Consider the following 20,586-nt stretch of genomic DNA (forward strand, 5'->3'; position numbering starts at 1 on the left):
ATGTGCTTTTCTAAAATCTTCTTAAATGCTACTTTAGTATCTGCCTTAACCACCACAGCAGGCAGCTCATTCCAAGCATCCAACACCCTCCGTGTAAAAAAAACAAAGGTCTCGGTGCTTCTCCTTTGAATCTTGCTCTCTTTACCGTAAAACTATGTCCTCTCGTCTTTGGCATTTCCGACCTGGGGAAAAAGGTTCTGGTCGTCTACTCTATCTAACTGTCCAGTTAAACAGACCTAGTCAATGACTTCCACAACAAAGCTCACCCCAACTCCGCATTTCCCTTCTCCCTCTCCACTCCCGTCTTCCCCACCTCCCATCTCCCCTCTCCCAAGTTCCTCCCCACAGCACCTCCCCACTTTCTTCCCCCCACTTCCTCTCCTTCTCCCCCCCACCTCCACCCCCCTTCCCCCCACCTACACCTCCCTTCCCCCCGCACATCCCCCTCCCTTCCCCCCACCTCCCCTTCCCTTCCCCCCACCTCCACCCCCCTACACCCCACACCACACCCCCTTTCCCCCCACCTCCCCTCCCTTCCCCCCCGCCTCACCCTCCCTTCCCCCCACCCCCCCTCCCTTCCCCCCTCCTCTCCCTCCCACCCCCCTCCCCCCAACAAGAAATTGAGCAGATGGATGCAAGAGACAAAATTAACCTGGCTGCAATACTCTGCATGATTAAACCAAGCTTGCACAGGAACACCTCCTTGGGCGAGCCGTTGCGGAGTGAACAAGTGCGTACTGTACAACATCGACAAAATGAAACAAAAGTACAACCATACATCTGCAACTCAAAAATCTTTCAGCAAACAATAAATTATTTCAAGAATTTTAAGAAGGATTACTACTGTGTTGGCCCAGCAATCGTAAAAGTGTGTAAACAACTCTAGGAAAATCCAAGCACAGGAAAATACAACTAAAGCAAACACTGTGGACAAGGCATTTATTTAGACTGCATTCACATCCACATTGACATCAAAGCTCTTTGTAACCAATAGATTACTTCTGTATGCTCGTAAGTGCAACAATTAATTTATATGTTGTAAGGTTCAACAATAGCTGAATGAACAATTAACAATATAGAAACAAGGAACCCCGGATGCTAGCTTACAAAAGGCACAAAGTGCTGGAGTAACTCAGCGGATCAGGCAACATCTCAGAAGAACCAGGGGCCACACTTAGAATAAAGGGGATGTCATTTAAGACTGAGGTGAGAAAAAGCTTTTTCATAGAAACATAGAAAATAGGTGCAGGAGTAGGCCATTCGGCCCTTCGAGCCTGCACCGCCATTCAATATGATCATGGCTGATCATCCAACTCAGTATCCTGTGCCTGCCTTCTCTCCATACCCCCTGATCCCTTTAGCCACAAGGGCCACATCTAACTCCCTCTTAAATATAGCCAATGAATTGGCCTCAACTACCTTCTGTGGCAGAAAATTCCAGAGATTCACCACTCTCTGTGTGAAAAATGTTTTTCTCATCTCGGTCCTAAAAGTTTTCACCCAGAGAGTTGTGAATTTATGGAATTCCCTGCCACAGAGGGCAGTGGAGGCCAAGTCACTCGATGGATTTAAGTGAGAGTTAGATAGAGCTCTAGGGGCTAGTGGAGTCAAGGGATATGGTGAGAAGGCAGGCACGGGTTATTGATAGGGGACGATCAGCCATGATCACAATGAATGGCGGTGCTGGCTCGAAGGGCCGAATGGCCTCCTCCTGCACCCATTTTCTATGTTTCTATGTAGCATGGACAAGGCAAGGTTTTGGGATCAGAACCCTTCTTCAGTCTGATTGTCAGACTAATTCAGGTCAGTCTGAAGAAGGATCCCGACCTTAAACATCGCCGATCCATGTTCTCCTGAGATGCTGCCTGACTGCTGAGCTACTCCAACACCCTATGGCCAAATCAACATGTTTAAGGAAACACTTATTGAGAGAACGATGTTAGTCATGGGACCAAAACTACCTGTTTATCCTTGATTAATGTCAAGCAATTCATTGCAACCCTGTCAGAACTATGGGCCATCTGATCGAAAGCTGGCATCTTAGGCAATTAAGCACTCCCTAAGCAGCGTACTGAAGTATTCAGCCAAATGATGTATTTAAATCTTAGAGTGCAAGATGAAGCCTCGTTAACCTCAGACATTCAGGTATTTGCGAATGTTACATATAATGCAAGATAAGGAACAAAGCTCTGCCCATGTACGCCTTGACCGACATAATTCTCATTTAAACAAAACTGTTAACAAGCTTTAGTTCATTGTTCAGATACATAGCTTGAAATTTACACAGGCCAATTAACCTGCAAACCCGCACGTCTTTGGGATGTGGGAGGAAACCCACGCGGTCACAGGGAGAATGTGCAAACTCCACGCAGACAGCACCCGAGGTCAGGATAGGACTCGGGTCTCTGGCACTGTGAGGCAGCAGCTCCACCAAATGCTCGACTGACTTGCCCATTCTTCTCCACTGGCAAGACATAGGCCAAATGCCTCACCTTATCCCTCAACTACGATAAACATACTCCTTGAACAACCAAATCATTACATTAAATGTTGTCACAACATACCAGTCATGATTTACAGGCAGCGGTATATCCCAACCATATTTCTTGGCATCTTTAATGGCAGTCCCCAGAAGGGCTCCATGGTGCATTAACTTTTTTGGAATACAACCCACGTTGACACAAGTTCCACCAAGGCCCCATCTCGTGCCTATAAGGTAAGTAATAGCGGTATGTTAAACATGGCACACCCTACAACAATTGCCACAGCTGGTTTATTTTTACATATGAATTGCAGTTTGTTAGATTCCTCTGTTTAAACGAATAAACTTTATTGGTTTAGTCTGAAGAAGGGTCTCGACCCGAAATATCACCCATTCCTTCTCTCCAGAGATGCTGCCTGTCCCGCTGAGTTACTCCAGCATTTTGTGTCTACCAAACTTTATTGGTTATTATTTGGGGTCTTTCCCGAGGCACTGGCCAGGAGCCACAGTCTTAGAATAAAGGGAAGGCCATTTAAGACTGAGGTGAGAAAAAACTTTTTTACCCAGAGAGTTGTGCATTTGTGGAATTCCCTGCCACAGAGGGCAGTTGGAGGCCAAATCACTGGATGGATTTAAGAGAGAGTTAGATAGAGCTCTAGGGGCTAGTGGAGTCAAGGGATATAGGGAGAAGGCAGGCACGGGTTATTGATTGGGGACGATCAGCCATAATCCCAATGAATGGCGGTGCTGGCTCGAAGGGGCAAATGGCCTCCTCCTGCACCTATTTTCTATGTTTTCTATGTTTTCTTTGGCATCTGTTTGCACCCTTCATCAAAAGTGCTGTCAGGTAATTTAGCAATGGAATAGTTAAGGTTACACAATGAATGCATTTCAATTACATTTGTTAGTATATCAGATTTTTCAAATAAACTGAGGTATGGATACTGCAGGAAAGTTTCAAAGGGAAGGTTTCTTGTTCAACAACTTTTGGGAGAGCAGAACAAAGGACATAAGAAATGGAATTGGATTCAGCTGGGAGGTGGGAAGGAGCACAAATGTTGTGTTAGAAAAGACTACAGATTAGACGGGGAGCAAACACAAGAGACAGCGAAACAAAAGAGTTGAGTTTGTGGAGCGGACACTTGTGTGCTCGGGAACAAAATTCTAACGATTCTATTTAATAAAGTCTTTCAAAAGTCAACAAGTCACAACATTTTTTGCACATCATGGAAGGTGAGTAGCAAATATACCACCATTCCTGCTAGGAATGGAAGTTCGTTCAGCATTTGGGCGGCACAGTGGCGCAGCGGTAGAGTTGCTGCCTCCCAGCACCAGAGACCCGGGTTCGATCCTGACTACGGGTGCTGTCTGTATGGAATTTGTACGTTCTTCCCATGACCTGCATGGGTTTTCTCCGGGATCTCCGGTTTCCTCCCACACTCCAAAGACGTACAGGTTTGTAGGTTAATTGGCTTGATAAAATTGTAAATTGTCCCCAGTGTGTACAGGATAGTGTTAGTGTGTGGGTTTCGCTGATTGCCACGGACTCAGTGGCCCTTAGGGTCTGTTTCCACGCTGTATCTCTAAACTAAACTATACTAAAAAGCAGGACAGGACACTAATCCTTCAGCCATGGAGAGAAAGTTTTCTTGTCGTCATAGAATTACATTTGCAAAAAATATGCATTTAGTGTTGAAACAAGGAACTGCAGTTGCCAGTTTATGCCAAAGAAAGACACAAAGTGCTGGAGTAACTCAGCAGGTCAGGCAGCATCTCTGGAGAAAAAGGATGGGTGATATTTCAGGCCAGGACCATTCTTCAGACATTTACTGTTACCAACATTAATGTGGATAAATTGCATTCGAGTCTTAAAGATAGAGATGAGAGAATTTAAAATGAGGAATCAGGAAATGGCAGAAAATTTAAACCATTTTGTGGTTTTCAAAGAAAAATCACAAAAATGCTGCCTGTAATATTAGAGAACCAAGGGTCTGACAAAAATGTGGAAATGAAGGAAGTTGTTATTAATCATGAAATAGTACCCACTCCTGACAGTTAGGTGTGTTAAAAGGTGGCAGAGTCACACAGCTGCTAGTACACAGCCAGTACAGTGCCAGAGACCCAGGTTCAATCCTGACCTCGGGTCCTGTCTGTGGAGTTGTGACCCCACATTCTTTTTCCACATGCTCTGATTTCCTCTCACTCCCCAAATACAGGCAGATTGTGAAGTTAATTGGCCGCTGTAAGATTGCCATCTTGTGTGAGCGAGTGGTAGAATCTGGGGGGAGTTGATTGAAATGAGAGGGAAATTTAAAAAATTTGGATTAATATAGGATAGTGTGATCGGTGTGGACTCAAGGGCTAAAGGCCTGTTTCTCTGCGCTCTCTCTCTCTCTCTCTCTCTCTCTCTCTCGCCCTCCGTGATTCTATGGCAGTGCCAAAGAAGTAGATGGACTTGACAGCTAATAAATTCAACAACCTAACGATCTGCGCTCTACATCTTTGAAAGAGGTGGATGCGCTGTGTCCGGAAGTGGCGGCGCTGGTGAACGGCTGCGGCTCGCCTGCAGTCCGTTTGTCTTTACTTTTTTGTGTTGTTTTTTTTTCGTTTTGTCTAGTTAAGTTTTTGGTTTTTAGGTTGTGTTTATGTGGGGGGGGTTGAAACGGGACTTGCTGTCTCTCCCTTCGGGGGAATGCAACTTTTTTGTTGTATCCCCCTTCTCTGCCTCCATCTGCGCTGAGGCCTAATGGCGGAGTTGGCGACCTGGAGACTCCGGAGGCAGCCAGTCAGGACTCACCCTGGGCTCGCTCCCGTGAGGGCGGCCCAGCTCGGGGCTGGAACAGCGCTCCCGTGAGGGGCTGTGACGCTCCCGTGAGGGTGGCCTGGCGAGGGGCTGAGACTCTCCCGTGAGGGGCTGTGGCGCTCCCGTCGGAGCGGCCCAACTCGAGGGTGGAATGGCGCTCCCGTCGGAGCGGCCCAGCTCGAGGGTGGAATGGCGCTCCCGTCGGAGCGGCCCAACTCGAGGGTGGAATGGCGCTCCCGTCGGAGCGGCCCAACCCGAGGTGGAATGGCGCTCCCGTCGGAGCGGCCCAGCTCGAGGGAGGAACGGCACTCACGTGAGGGCGATCCGGCTAGGGGCTGGAACGGTGCTCGGGTGGCTGGGACGGCGTTCTGGCGGCGGTGACCTGAGTCCTGGGTTCAGCTGCGGGCCAGCGGCTGCGTCCACTGGACTGGAGGGCGGCAGCATCGACCACCCCGGGCCGCGGTGTTTGAGCCGGCCCGTTTGCGGGGTTCGGTGAGCCGCGGGACTGTTTGTGCCATCGCCCGGTGGGGAATCGTCTCAGCGCAGAGGGAGAAGAGGAGGGAAGAGACTGCAGCCCTAAGATTTTTGCCTCCACCACAGTGAGGAGGTGCTTGGAGGATACACTGTGGTGGATGTTAATTTGTGTTTAGTGTTGTTTATTATTGTATGATTGTATGTATGACTGCAAGCACAAATTCAATTCAATTCAAATGCTCCAGTTACAAAATGTTAGAGTTGGATTGGAGCATAGCCAATAATAGTCTGTAATAGTCTGTTCGAACTCCTACCTTCCGGCAGACGTTACAAGGCCTTCTACGCCCGCACCTCCAGACTCAGGAACAGCTTCATCCCTAGAGCTATAGCGGCTCTGAACCGGCCCTGCTGTTGCCCCACCCCCCCACCCCCATGAACTGTATTCACGCACATCGACCCGGCACAGACATATTTGCACTTTAGACTGTTTTACTGTTCTTTTTTTTAATATAAATCATGTTTCTCGGGGTATCTAAATTTTATTAGTTGTTTAAGTTATGACTATCGGATGAAATCTGCATACCAAATCTCATTGCACCTTATGTGCAATGTAAATAAAATATATTATTATTATATTATTATATGATCCCACTATTTAAGCAAGGAGGAAGAGAGAAATAATGCCCTTACCTTTAGGTGAGGGATTCACGTAATCTAACACTGCAACTTTCCTTCCATATTGGGCTGCTGTAGGGAATTGAATTCAAACAACAATCAGGTTATTAGTTTGTGTCAAGAAGATGTGTACATTAAATGCTTAAAATAAACAATTCATCACACCCCCTCCCCTCCCCCCCCTCCCCCCCATACTGACCTCACAGCCCACAGAGAGAAAGACATTTTAAAACTGTTCCTTCATCCGGGAAGCAGCTGTTCCACTACAAGTAGCAATTTGGAGATTTTGGGATATGTTTAAACACTTTTTAAATGCAAGGGGGTCAAATAAATTATAATCATTTTCAGTGTGACAGTACACGAGAGATGATTACAATTTTCACTTCTTTAGATTTAAGTTTTTTGCAACCAAAGATCTCCATCTAGTGGCTCAGTAAAGAACATTAGTTCTTCTTGTGGTTGAGATAATGAGATTTCTGTGTTTCGGTGCAAACTAGTCAGTTTTAGTTTGAGAGATAGAGCATGGAAACAGGCCCTTCGGTCCACCAAGTCCGTCCCAAACTGCTATCACCTGGAACACTAGCTCTATCCTACACACTGGGGATACTTTACAGAAGCCAATTAACCTACAAATCTGCACATCTTTGGAAAGTGGGAGGAAACCGGAGCACCTGGAGAAAACCTGAGCGGCCACAGGTAGAAGGTACAATCTCCGTACAGACAGCACCTGTATTCAGGATCGAACCTGGGTCTCTGGCACTGTAAGGCAGCAACTCTATCACTATGCCACCAGTTATCAGATGGTGCATGCAAGAATTAAAGTTAAAAAATATATATTTCTTCTCCCCACCCCCCCTCCCCACATCCTGGCACAGTAACTGGTGGAGAGGGGGATAAAGATTTTATACACCAGAAATTTCCCCTTGAATGCATCCTGAACTACTTATGGTTGGTATTGAGTGTCACATTATAGCCATTCTCTGGATAGAGTTTACGAGACAGAACTTGGCCGTAGGGCTGCGTGGTTTGCTCTTTCGGTCGTAAGTAAAGCCGCTGTGTAGCATTAGCATTCCACTTAATGCTGACCTTTGATGGAGCAAGCCAATCGCTCCAACTCCCAGGTCCTTTCCCATACACTTTACCCGGAGAATGGATAGAATGTGCAACTCAATACCATAGCCAGTGGAGGCAATTAGCATGGGTGCACTCAAGGGAATGCTGGAGGGAGAAAGAAATAAGTTATGCTGACACAGATAAATAAGTAGGGATAGGAGGTATCTTGTAAAAGCTATTTTATTTCTTAAATGTGGGCACTGCTGGTGAGGCCAGTATTATGTACCAGTCCCTCCAGAGGACATGGCTCTATTGCTCACTCCCTCAAAGCTGTCTGGCAAGGAATTAGAACACAAAACAGTACAGCACAGGAACAGGCCCTTCGGCCCACGATATCCGTGCTGAACATGATGCCAAGTTAAATTCATCTCCTCTGCCTGAGTGTGATCCACATCAATCCATTTCCTGCACATCCATCTGCTTAGTTAAAGGCCCCTTAGATACCCATATTGTGCCTGCCTCCACCCTAACTCTGGCAGTGCTTTGCAGGCATCCACCACTGTTGAAAAAATCTTCCTCTGCACATCTCCTGTAATTTTTTCCCTCTCTCACCTTAAAGCTCTGCTCTTTAGTGTTTAATGTTTCAACCCTGGGGGTAAAAGTTAAAGTAGATGCCCTGGGATAAAGGTTAAAGGTACGAATTGGGAAGCCAGAGGAAAGAATAAATCCCACATGTTTTGTCTTTTGATCTCTGGTCTTTGTTGAAACATCTGCCTATCAAACACCGCCTCCCCCACCCCCCCTCACCTATCACTCATCGGGCTTTGTCCCGACCCTCCTCTTTCCAACTTTCTTTGCCCCACCTGAAGGTCCCAACCGGAAACATCACCAATCCATGTTCTCCACAGATGCTGCCTGACCCACTGAGTTACTCCAGTGCTTGGTGTCTTTTTTTTGTAAACCAGCATTTGCAGTTCCTTGCATCACCCAGAATAACACCCTTTCACTACAACCCTGTCTTATACAAGTAGGTCAGTTTTGAATCCAAGTGGGAGGATTTGATGAAGGAACAGCAATGTATTTCTACGCTAGAATGGCATGCAACTTGGAGTGGGATTTGCCACAGTGGTCTCTTCATAAGTCCTTCCTACACCAAGGAAGTTATTGATGAAGTGGCTGAAAGTGATTAGCCCAATAATTAATTTTTGGTGAAGTCCTTAAGATTGGTCCTGTGCAGCGATTGGTCTTAACAACCCAACTATCTTCTTTCACTGACTACTTTTCCAGCCAGTGCAAGTTTGGTCTCACTACCATCGATTTTTTGCAACTTTGATTTTATCCTTAATGCTGCTGACATCTTGATAGCAAGGTGTTCAAGAAGGAACTGCGGATGCTGGAAAATCGAAGGTAGACAAAAGTGTTGGAGAAACTCAACGGGTGCGGCAGCATCTATGGAGCGAAGGAAATAGGCAACGTTCGGGCGGAAACCCTTCTTCAGACTCTACTTGTCTACCTCTTGATAGCAAGGGCTGTCACTCTCATCTTTGGAACTCAGCTCTTTGGCCTACATTTGATGCTGTAGTCCTTGTGAAACTCAAACTGCTAAGGAGAGCTTTAACAAGTTACTTGATAGCATTCCATCTTTTACTACATTAAGGATGGAAGTAAACCGATAAGAGTGATAGCTCACTGTATTTTGTTTTCGTGGACTTGCTGAACCTCGGTATTTTTCCACACAGCCTGGTGCAAGCCAGCATTACACTTATAATAAGATCATTACAACACAGACGGCCATACAGTTCATCTAGTCTCATGCCATAGAGGAGCAGTATAAGTTGAGAGGCAGCTAATTCTGGAGCACAACTCTTCAAAAACACAGGCAAGATATTGCCCTGGCTGTCTCTCGTCTACTCAGTTTCTTCTTACTACCACATGCAATAAATTGGCTCATTTGGAATCTGCTATGTCCAATTGCTACTTCTAGCTTAAAATGATTCAAAATGCTTCGAAAAACACTGGAGTAACTCAGCGGATCAGACAGCATCTCTGGAGAACATGAATAGGTGATGTTTCAAGTCGGGACCCTTCTTCAGACTCTGGAAGGATCCCGACACGATACATTGCCCATCCATGTTCTCCAGTGATGCTGCCTAACCAGCGAAGTTACACCAGCACTTTGCGTCTTTTTCGTAGAAACCAGCATCTGTGGTTCCTTGTGTCTGCAAATGTTTCTACCTTGTCTTATCATTCATGTGTGGAACTCTTGACATGTTCAGGATGGGCATGTAATGTGATTTCATAAGTGCACAAGACATGGGAACTGAATTAGGCCATTTGGCCCACCGGGTCTGCTCTGCCATTCGATCATTGCTGATCTATTTTTAAACATCCTTTACCTTTTATCCTTACTAATCAAGAACCTATCAATCTCTGCTTTAAAAATACCTAATGACTTGACCATCCACAGCCATCTGTGGCAATTAATTCCAGATTCACTACCCTCTGACTAAAGAAATTCTTCCTCATCTCCATTCTAAAGGTATGTCCTTTTATTCTGACGCTGTGCCCTCTGCCACGACTGAAACATCCTCTCCACATCTACTTTAACTGATTTGAAAGTTATTTACAGGATCTTTTTTGTCCTTTTCAAAGATAAATAATTCATTCACAAAATTATAAACAGAAAATACAATTAGGAGCTCTCTTTCTTGACAATCGCTGTACATCAAATCAATGCGTATATTCCTCTTATAATGCATTAATGCCACTGTTGTTCATCAAATCATTCAGCTGTCCATATCATGAACTTTCTACATAGCACAAATATCTGTTTAGCACATATATGACCGTGCCGTACCTTCATTGGTTTGCTACTTTAGTTTAAGTACGCTGCTGCTCCATCTACATCCCTCGCCGAACCAAGTTAGGCCCCCTAGTTAATGGTAATAGATCAACAAATGCACTCAAATGAACCATAAGAAGCATCCCTTTTAAAGCTGTTTTTGTACCTTCTTTAGAACAAGCAAGGCCACCAGAACCTCCTCCGATCACCAACAGATCATAGTCATGTTTTCCTGTAAAATAAACCGCCAGCATGAAAAAAGAAAGTCAAATGAAGAAGTTCAAAACAGAACAGTATCATGGATTCTCTAACCCAGCATCACACAAGACCACAACTAGTCCCTGTACACTGATTCTCCCCTACGTTACAAATGCTGATGAAAAGGTTGATAGTCGCTCCGCAGAGGAGCAGGTAAAAACTTGGAAATAAATTATATAAATATTCACTGTCCAATCAGTTTGGGTCCTTCCTCAACATGGAATAATTTCGGAAATTCTGAGATCATCTCTTTGCACGACAGAGGATGTAAAATACAAAGGAAGAAACTGGCTTCATAACACAATAGAATCAAAAGCCACATCTGGAACCATGTTTAATTTTAATTATAGAGTATGACATACAATGAAAATGGGCACTTTACGAGTCTCAGTGTAGTTACAATAGGATACATTTCCACTACCATTCTACAACTCCAAGTAAACAAAGACTGGAGAGACTGGGCAATTTAAAGAAGGCAAAGGGGAAGGAGTAAGGAGGCAGCAAAGGGGTTCACAGGAAAAGGGAAATGCAAGTGGGACAATTGAAGTGGTCAGAGATTGCAGAGACAAGAAGCTAATGGAGCAGGAGTGACTAAGAGTGACATGTGGATGGTGGTGGGGGGGGGGGGGGGCGAGTGCAGAGAGGTGAGGAGTGCGGGGGGCACAGGACATCAGACAGGATGATGGGGCAAGGAACTAGGTGAGCTATTAGTGAAGGGCAGAGAGGGGGAGAGACAGGCATGGAGAAGACAGAGATGGGCGGGGAGGGATGGGCAGAGACGGGGTGGGGGGAATGATAGGAAGGGAGGGGGGACGATGGGCAGAGAGAGATGGGGGGGGCAGAGAGAGATGGGGGGGGTAGAGTGAGATGGGGGGGCAGAGAGAGATGGGGGGCAGAGAGAGATGGGGAGGCAGAGAGAGATGGGGGGGGGCAGAGAGAGATGGGGGGGCAGAGAGAGATGGGGGCAGAGAGAGATGGGGGGCAGAGAGAGATGGGGGGGGCAGAGAGAGATGGGGGGGGCAGAGAGAGATGGGGGGGTGGGGCAGAGAGAGATGGGGGCAGAGAGAGATGGGGGGGCAGAGAGAGATGGGGGGAGGGGCAGAGAGAGATGGGAGGGGGCAGAGAGAGATGGGGGAGGAGGGCAAAGAAAGAGGGTGGGACAAATGAGAGGTAGAGGGTGGGACAAGGGGATGGCTAAAGGAGGCCGCTGGGCAGTCAGGAACAAAGATCTTATAGCTATAGGATATTTGGTCAGGAGTTAAATTGCCCAGTCTATGTTCAGCTGTATCCGGGGAGTTTCTGCCGCCGGGAAATAGTGGATTGAAGTCAACATCTCCCCGACAACTAAAGACACCGAACCGCTCTCCACCCTCTTCTCTCTGCCACCCCCCTCACCCCGGGCCCAGACCCCCCTCACCCCCCTCACTCTACCCCACTCTACCCCCCCACCCCTCACCCCCCTCACCCCTGGGCCCCTCTACCCCCCCTCACTCTACCCCACTCTACCCCGGGCCCATCTTGTCGCCGCCGTCACTATCCCGCTTCTCCGGCCCCACAGCCGCAGCGCCGCCATCTTGCCGCGCCCGAGGACCCCGGGCCTAGCCGCCCGCCGCGCCGCCTGCGCCCCAACACACAGTCTGAGCTCCAGGTCTCCCTCTACACGCTTCACCAACACACATCTTCTCCTTCATTCTTAATTCTTAATTTGGTGTGTGTGTGTGGGGTGGGGGTGTGTGTGTGTGGGGGGGGGTTGTGTGTGGGTGTGTGTGTGTGGGGGGGGGTGTGTGTGGGGGGGGGGGTGTGGGGTGGGGGGGTGTGTTTGTGGGGGTGGGGGTGTGTGGGGGGGGGTGTGTGTGGGTGTGTGTGTGTGAGGGTGGGTGTGTGTGGGGGGGTGTGTGTGTGGGGGTGGTGTGTGTGTGTGGGGGGGGGGGGTGTGGTGTGTGGGTGTGTGATGTGTGGGGGGGGGTGTGTGTGGGGGGTGTGTGTGTGTGTGTGGGTGTGTGTGTGGGGCGTGTATGTGTGTGTGGGGGGGGGGTTGTGTGGGGGTGTGTGTGTGTGGGGGGGGGGGTGTGTGGAGGGTGTGTGTGTGTGTGTGTGTGTGTGTGTGGGGGGGGGTGTGTGTGGGTGTGTGTGTGGGGGGGGGGGTTGTGGGGGGGTGGTGTGTGGGGGTGTGTGTGTGTGTGTGGGGGGGGTGTGTGTGGGGTGTGTGTGTGGGGAGGGTGTGTGTGTGGGGCGTGTATGTGTGGGGGGGTGTGTGTGTGTGTGGGGGGGGTGTGTGTGGGGGGGGGGGTTGTGGGGGGGTGTGTGTGTGGGGGGGGGTTGTGTGGGGGGGGTGTGTGTGTGGGGAGGGAGGTGTGTGTGGGGGGGGGGGGTGTGTGGGGGGGGTGGGGTGTGTGTGGAAACATCCTCGTATCAGCCGTGTATCTCTGGCTTCTTAAAAGTTGTCTCCACTCCTTCTTCCCCCGTCTCCCCCCCTCTTTTAAAGGACTTAAGGGCCTGTCCCACAGGTGGTTTTGTCGGCGACTGCCAAGTTTCTGCAGTCGCCTAAAAAACTGGTAACTGGAACGGCGACTGTCAGAGTGGAACACACATACGCACGCACACACACACACACACGCACGCACACACATACGCACGCACACACACACACACGCACGCACACACATACGCACGCACACACACACACACGCACGCACACACACACACATCGCAAAGGCGGGGGCCAGGGAAAGCGGGGGAAGCGCTGTCTGAAATTCACCCGGTGCAAAGCCAAGGTGATACAGACACATGCCGTGAAGAACAGGAAGGTTAAGACGACTAGCACAGTGTACGGTAAGTCCTTTAAAAAAGGGGGGAGGGGAGAAGGAGTGGAGACACTTTTAAGAAGCCAAACAACTTTTAATAAGCCAGAGATACACAGCTGTGAAGTTTGGCGGGCATTTAACATTACCGGTCGGTTAGCCTTGCTTCTGAAAACTCGTGCTTACGTTTTTTCCCCCCCAAATAGCCAATGAAAATAACCAGTCAGCTAAGGCTATTAACTAAAACTACCTATGACTACTTTGACTCTGGCAGTCGCCGTTCCAGTCGACAGTCTTTCAGCGACCTGCTACGACTTGACAGTCGCTTGAAAAATCACCTAAGTGGGACAGGCCCATAAGGAGTTAATAGTGGACTTTAGGAGGAGAGGAACGCCCCTGTTTTCATCAATGGTGTGGATGTTCAGTTTATCAAGGAGTACAAATATCTCAGAGTTTACCTGGACAGTAAACTGGACTGGTCCAGGAACTCTGAAGCCCTGTACAAGAAGGGACTGAGCCGGCTGGACTTTCTGAGAAGGCTCCGCTCCTTCAACATCTACAGTGAGATGCTGCAGATGTTCTACCAATCGCTGGGGCAGCAGGGAGAATGCACAGACACCAACAGGATTAACAAACTCATCAGGAAGGCTGGTTCCGTCCTAGGGATAGTTGGATTCACGGGACGTGGTCTTGGAGGGGAGGATGCTCCTCAAACTGCAGAGCATCCTGGACAATACAGCTCACCCCCTCCATAATAATAATAATGATAAATTTTATTTATGGGCGCCTTTCAAGAGTCTCAAGGACACCTTACAAAAATTTAGCAGGTAGAGGAAAAACATGTAAGGGGAATGAAATAAATAGTAGAGACATGACTAGTACACAAAGTAAAGACAGAATTCAATACAAAACACAATATGAGGCAATTAATGCACAGATGAAAAGGGAGGGGGACGTGGGGCTAAGGATAGGCAGTGGTGAAGAGATGGGTCTTGAGGCGGGACTGGAAGATGGTGAGGGACACGGAATTGCGGATCAGTTGGGGGAGGGAGTTCCAGAGCCTGGAGAAGGCTCTGTCCCCAAAACTCCAGAGGTTGGACTTGTGGATGGAGAGGAGACCGGCTGATGTGGATCTGAGGGACCGTGAGGGTTGGTAGGGGGAGAGGAGGTCAGTGAGATATGGGGGGGCCAGATGGTGGAGGGCTTTGTAGGTGATGATCAGGATTTTGTAGTTGATCCGGTGGGAGATGGGAAGCCAGTGAAGTTGTTTGAGGACTGGAGTTATGTGATGCCAGGATTTGGTGTGGGTGATGAGTCGGGCGGCTGCGTTCTGGACCAGTTGGAGTCGGTTGATGTAGGTGGAGCTGATGCCAAGGAGAAGTGAGTTGCAATAGTCCAGTCGGGAGGAGATGAAGGCATGGATGAGTCTTTCAACAGCGGGAGGTGTGAGAGAGGGTCTGAGTTTGGCGATGTTGTGGAGATGAAAGAAGGAGGTTTTAATGACATGGCGGATGTGAGGCTCAAGGGAGAGGGTGGAATCAAAGATCACGCCAAGGTTACGGGCCTGGGGAGATTGGGAGACAGTGGTGCCGTCGATGGTGAGAGTGGGGTTATTGATTTTGCTGAGTGTGGCTTTGGAGCCTATAAGGAGAAATTCTGTCTTATCGCTGTTGAGTTTGAGGAAATTATGTTGCATCCAGGTTTTTATAGCTGACAAACAGGAGTTGATATGGGAGAGGGGGGGGGTTGTGGGGGGATTTGGTGCCGAGGTAGATCTGGGTGTCATCAGCGTAACAGTGGAAGTCCAGGTTGAAGTGGCGGAGTATCTGACCAAGGGGGAGGATGTAGATGATGAAGAGGAGGGGGCCGAGTACGGAGCCTTGGGGAACGCCTTGAGTGACTGTGGCTGTAGCAGAGGTGTGGTTGTGGAGAGGTTGTCCATGACACACTGGTCAACCTGAGGAACACCTTCAGCAACAGACTGGTTCCACCAAGATGCAGCACAGAACGCCATAGGAGGTCCTTTTACCCTGTGGCTATCAAACTGTACAACTCCTCCCCCATATGTCGTGGGGATAGATTGACTCCCCCCCCCCCCAAATCTTTGCACATCCCCAATCCTTTCCACTCGTCACTTTGATTTCATGCATCTTGTGCTTTATGACTATTGGCAGATCAATTTCCCTCCTGTGATAAATAAAATTCTATTGTCTCGTACAGCATCAGAGACGCAGGTTCGATCCTGACTACGGGTGCTGTCTGTGCGGAGTTTGTACGTTTTACCTGTGACCGCGTGGGTTTTCTCTGGGAGCTCAAGTTTCCTCCAACACTCGAATGGTTAGGTTTGTAGGTTAATTGGCTTGGTATAATTGTGAGATGTCCCTGTGTGTGCAGGGTCGTGTTAGTGGGTTGGTTTCGCTGGTCCGCACGGACTCGGTGGGCTGAAGGGCCTGTTTCAGCGCTGTATCTCAAAACTAAACTAATTAATATTAAATAACTATATTACATTCCTTGTCAAGGTTCATTCCACCTCCAGCGGTCCCGGAACTCCCATGGTGCCAATGGACACCATGGATTCCCTCTCTAGTGACCCTCGGGCGCGGAGGTAACCCCCCCAGATAGGGGCAGGCAGCCGGCTCCCTCTTCTGCCAGGCGCCGTAACTCACGGATGGCCAGCTTGGCCAGGCCCAGTAGCAACCCAACCTGGACATTCTCAGTTCTACCCTCGCCCTCCCGCACAGGGTGCCCCAAGATGAGGATGGTGGGAGTGAAGTGCAGCCAGAAAAACACCAGCAAAACCAAGGAACTGATTGTGGACTTTGGAAGGGGCAGGATGGGGAACCACAGTCCCGTTTATATCAACGGGTCGATGGTGGAAAGGGTCCAGAGCTTCAAATTCCTGGGCGTGCACATCTCTGAAGATCTCTCCTGGTCCGAGAACACTGATGCAATCATAAAGAAAGCAAAACAGCACCTCTACTTCCTGAGAAGATTACGGAGAGTTGGTTTGTCAAGGAGGACTCTCTCTAACTTCTACAGGTGCACAGTAGAGAGCATGCTGACCGGTTGCATCGTGGCTTGGTTCGGAAAGTTGAGCGCCCTGGAGCAGAAAAGATTACAAAAAGTAGTAAATACTGCCCAGTCCATCATCGGCTCTGACCTTCCTTCCATCGAGGGGATCTATCGCAGTCGCTGCCTCAAAAATGCTGGCAGTATCATCAAAGACCCACACCATCCTGGCCACACACTCATCTCCCCGCTACCTTCAGGTAGAAGGTACAGGAGCCTGAAGACTGCAACGTCCAGGTTCAGGAATAGCTACTTCCCCACAGCCATCAGGCTATTAAACTCAGCTCGGACAAAACTCTGAACATTAATAGCCCATTATCTGTTATTTGCACTTTATCAGTTTAATTATTCACGTTGTATATATTTATGCAATGGTATATGGACACACTGATCTGTTCTGTAGTCAATGCCGACTATGTTCTGTTGTGCTGAAGCAAAGCAAGAATTTCATTGTCCTATCAGGGACACATGATAATAAACTCTCTTGAACTCTTGAATTGAAGGGGTAGGCCTTTCAGATATTGAAACAGAGTCTGCAACCTCAGGAAGGGTGTTAATGGAGCTGGTGGGCGAGACTCCATACCAGACACACTTGGGATCGCGAAATAGACTGAGCAGGTGGGCGGGCGGGGGGACGGGACTTTGGACGTGGAAATGGTGCCAAAACATGACGCCACCTGCATGTGTAAATATGCAAAACAAATCTCACTATGAAGTTGCACATGTGACAAGGGAACGAAACGAAAATGGCACGATCTGAATATTTGTGAACCGTGCCAATAGAAAGTGAGTCACATTATATTTATTTTATTGCTGACAGTTCCTATGGTGTTGATTCGTTTCTCTGTGTGTGTGCTCTCATTCTTCCTCTCCCCACCCACTCTTACATGCAGCTGGGAAAGCAGATAAGTCACCTGTATACATCTACTAGACGATAGGATTAGTGCCCATATTTGCCCCGAGGCCAGATGGCTTATTTCTGTTTCTCAGAACTGCCAAGAATCATCAGGCATGCAGTGGATGGATCTAAAGGCCAAGGAACAAGGGAGTTCAAGCAACTGCTGCTTTGGCTAACTGGAATATCTGTCTCTTAAAGGAGAAATATCTTCAACATGACTCTTACCAAGGTAGACAAAAGTGCTGGAGAAACTCAGCGGGTGCAGCAGCATCTATGGAGCGAATGAAATAGGCAACGTTTCAGGCCGAAACCCTTTCGGGTTTCGGCCCGAAACGTTGCCTATTTCCTTTCGGGCTTCGTCCTGAAACGTTGCCTATTTCCTTTCGGGCTTCATCCCGAAACGTTGCCTATTGCCTTCGCTCCATAGATGCTGCTGCCCCCGCTGAGTTTCTCCAGCACTTTGTCTACCTTCAATTTTCCAGCATCTGCAGTTCCTTCTTAAAAAACGAAATGACTCTTACCAATTTCTGCAGATGTGCCTTAGAGAGCGTTTGATTTGTTTGGCAGGCAGGCAGGCAGCTTTGGTTGGGAACAGCTCTACCCCGGATCGCAAGAAATTGCAGAGCTATAGATGTAACCCAGTCCATCACAACAAGTCTCCGTCTACATTTCACGCTGCCTTGGGGAAACAGCCAATATAATCAAGGACTTTTTTCAGCCCCAATTCTTCTCTCTCCTCCGTGAGGGGTCACGTGCCACCAGATTCGGGAACAGCTTCTTCTCTACAGTTATCAGACTACTCGCCAGTCCTCCCATCAAGAGTTTAATACTCATATATACCGAAATGGAACAATGGAATTCTTACCTGTAAGCTAGTTTAGTCCCGATCTTCCAACCTCCCCCACTGTGGGCATTGACTCTGTAACTGTAACACTAAAACACTATATTTTTCTCCCTAGTATTTTTCGCTTTGCGCTACCTGTTGTACTTGTGTATCGGTTAATTGTACCCATGTGTAATATGATTTGACTAGATAGTTTTTCGCTACACCTTCAAATACATGACAACAATAAGTGTTGAGTCTGTGGAATTCTCTGCCTCAGAGGGCGGTGGAGGCAGGTTCTCTGGACGCTTTCAAGAGAGAACTAGATAGGACTCTTAAAAATAGCGGAGTCAGGGGATATGGGGAGAAGGCAGGAACGGGGTATTGATTGGGGACGATCACATTGAATGGCGGTGCTGGCTCGAAGGGCCGAATGGCCTACTCCTGCACCTAATGTCTATTGTCTATAAACCCATTCCAAATTACTTTGAGTACGATCGCTGTTATAGAAACAAACAGTAGCCACTTCACACAAAATTTCAAACAGTAATATCCTTCACAAGCGGCCCATCCTATTTGATGGCAGTGGGAACGTTGGCCAGGACTCCAGGAGGATTCTCTGTTTTACGTCAGTCTAAACAGACGACAGGAGTAGAATGAAGCATCTTATCTTAAGGGCATCAGAGGGCGGTGGAAGCAGGTTCTCTGGATGCTTTCAAGAGAGAGCTAGACACGGCTCTTAAAGATAGCAGAGTCAGGGGATATGGGGAGAAGGCAGGAACGGGGTACTGATTGGGGATGATCAGCCATGATCACATTGAATGGCGGTGCTGGCTCGAAGGGCCGAATGGCCTACTCCTGCACCTATTGTTTATTGTCTATTGGCAGCCCTCTTGAAATCCTGTTGATTCCTCAGCCAAATACAAAGACATTGACCTAGATTGTTGCCCCTCAAGCATGTGCCTCAAGTGTGAACGATAATGACTTGGTAATGTTCTCCAATTCCTTCATTTCTTACACTTAAAACTGCCATCTATCAAGAATCAATGAATTGCTCTATCATGGAGGAGCAGAACAGCAGAGCACAGCAACAGGCCCTTTGGTCCACAATGTCCATGTTCACATGATGCCGAGTTAAACTCATCTCTGTGCCTGTGATCCACACCCCATTCATACCCTGCATATTCATGAGCCTATCCAAAAGCCTCCTAAATGCCACTATCATATATTTCATCCACCACCTCTGGCAGCGCGTTCCAGGGATAAATGGCTTCCTTCTGAGCTTACTCATCCTGTCAATGCATGGAGTACAATTTCCCACAATATCAGGAAATTTCACTTGCCAAGCTCAGTGAATGGAGACAGATTCCGAATCCCTGGTGTGGATGTCAATCCGACAAACCTGGTAAGCTGCCATCATGCCCGCCTAACGAAGGGCAGCAGCTATTCTCACTGACCCGGGGAGTGGGGTTGCCAACTCTGTCTGACCCATAACCAGAAAACAAACACCAGCTCCCAACAGTCACCTGCCGATGTCAGAGCAACCTAGGACATACCTCAAGTCATACGAGATGTGCAGTGGAATGAAAAGTGGCAATGCTCGCGGACTTTGTGCAAAAAACAAACAAACAAACTACAAAACAGAATGGAACAGAATCCCATATTCACATATTACATATTTGTGGTAAAAAGAAAGCAACAGCAATTTAAAAAAGACACCAGACAACAGTAAAATGGTTCAGTAAAGTTAGTCCCTGGTGAGATCAGAGTTTACAGTCCTACTGGCCTCTGGGAAGAAACTCCTTCTCATCCACTCCGTATTCACAGCATGGCAACGGAGGCGTTTGCCTGACCGTAGCAGCTGGAACCGTTCGTTGCTAGGGCGGAAGGGGTCGTTCATGATCTTGTTGGCCCTGAAGTTGCACCTCCTGATGTATAGTTCCTGCAGGGGGGCGAGTGTCATGTTTAAAAAAAAAACCAGAATATGCCGGAAACAATCAGCAGGTAAAGCAGCAAGTGTAGAAAGAGCAATTACAGGTCAAAGATACTTTGTCAGAACTGGGAAGGAGAGAAGACAAATTAGTGGCAAGCAGTGGGGATGGAAGAATAGGCTTTCTGTGAGCTAGGCCGGGATTGCTCTAAAAACAAGGTCAACGGGTTAATGGGGGCAATTAGGGAAAGAGAACATGGTGCCTTTGTCGTAAAAGCTATGAAATGAGGGCATTGAGGGCTAAGGATGCTCAGAATTGCCTGTCAAGCGTGTCACGCCGTGCTGATGGAGAGATAAATTGGAGTGGGGAGGAAACCCTGGAACTAGTTTTGGTGCAGAGTCTCTGGGTAGCTTTGGAAAGAATATTCAATACGAGCATTCAGATCGGGAGCAATCGGACTGGGTGTCAGGCTCTTCT

General features: G+C 48.1%; 1 protein-coding gene across 1 annotated transcript in view; it reads right to left on the reverse strand.

Moving 5' to 3' along the window:
- Nucleotides 1-12,197, reverse strand: part of txnrd2 (thioredoxin reductase 2) — a 71,040-nt gene extending 58,843 nt beyond the window's left edge. Inside the window, exons 1-4 of the mRNA XM_033043837.1 lie at nt 12,094-12,197; nt 10,496-10,561; nt 6,450-6,506; nt 2,565-2,709 (exon numbers count right to left, since the gene is read on the reverse strand). Coding sequence (XP_032899728.1) covers nt 2,565-2,709; nt 6,450-6,506; nt 10,496-10,561; nt 12,094-12,160 — 335 coding nt within the window. The 5' untranslated portion in view covers nt 12,161-12,197. The remainder of the gene's footprint in view (nt 1-2,564; nt 2,710-6,449; nt 6,507-10,495; nt 10,562-12,093) is intronic.
- Nucleotides 12,198-20,586: the final 8,389 nt, after the last annotated feature.

Source organism: Amblyraja radiata, chromosome 25, assembly GCF_010909765.2.
Source record: "Amblyraja radiata isolate CabotCenter1 chromosome 25, sAmbRad1.1.pri, whole genome shotgun sequence".
NCBI classification, from domain to species: Eukaryota; Metazoa; Chordata; class Chondrichthyes; order Rajiformes; family Rajidae; genus Amblyraja; species Amblyraja radiata.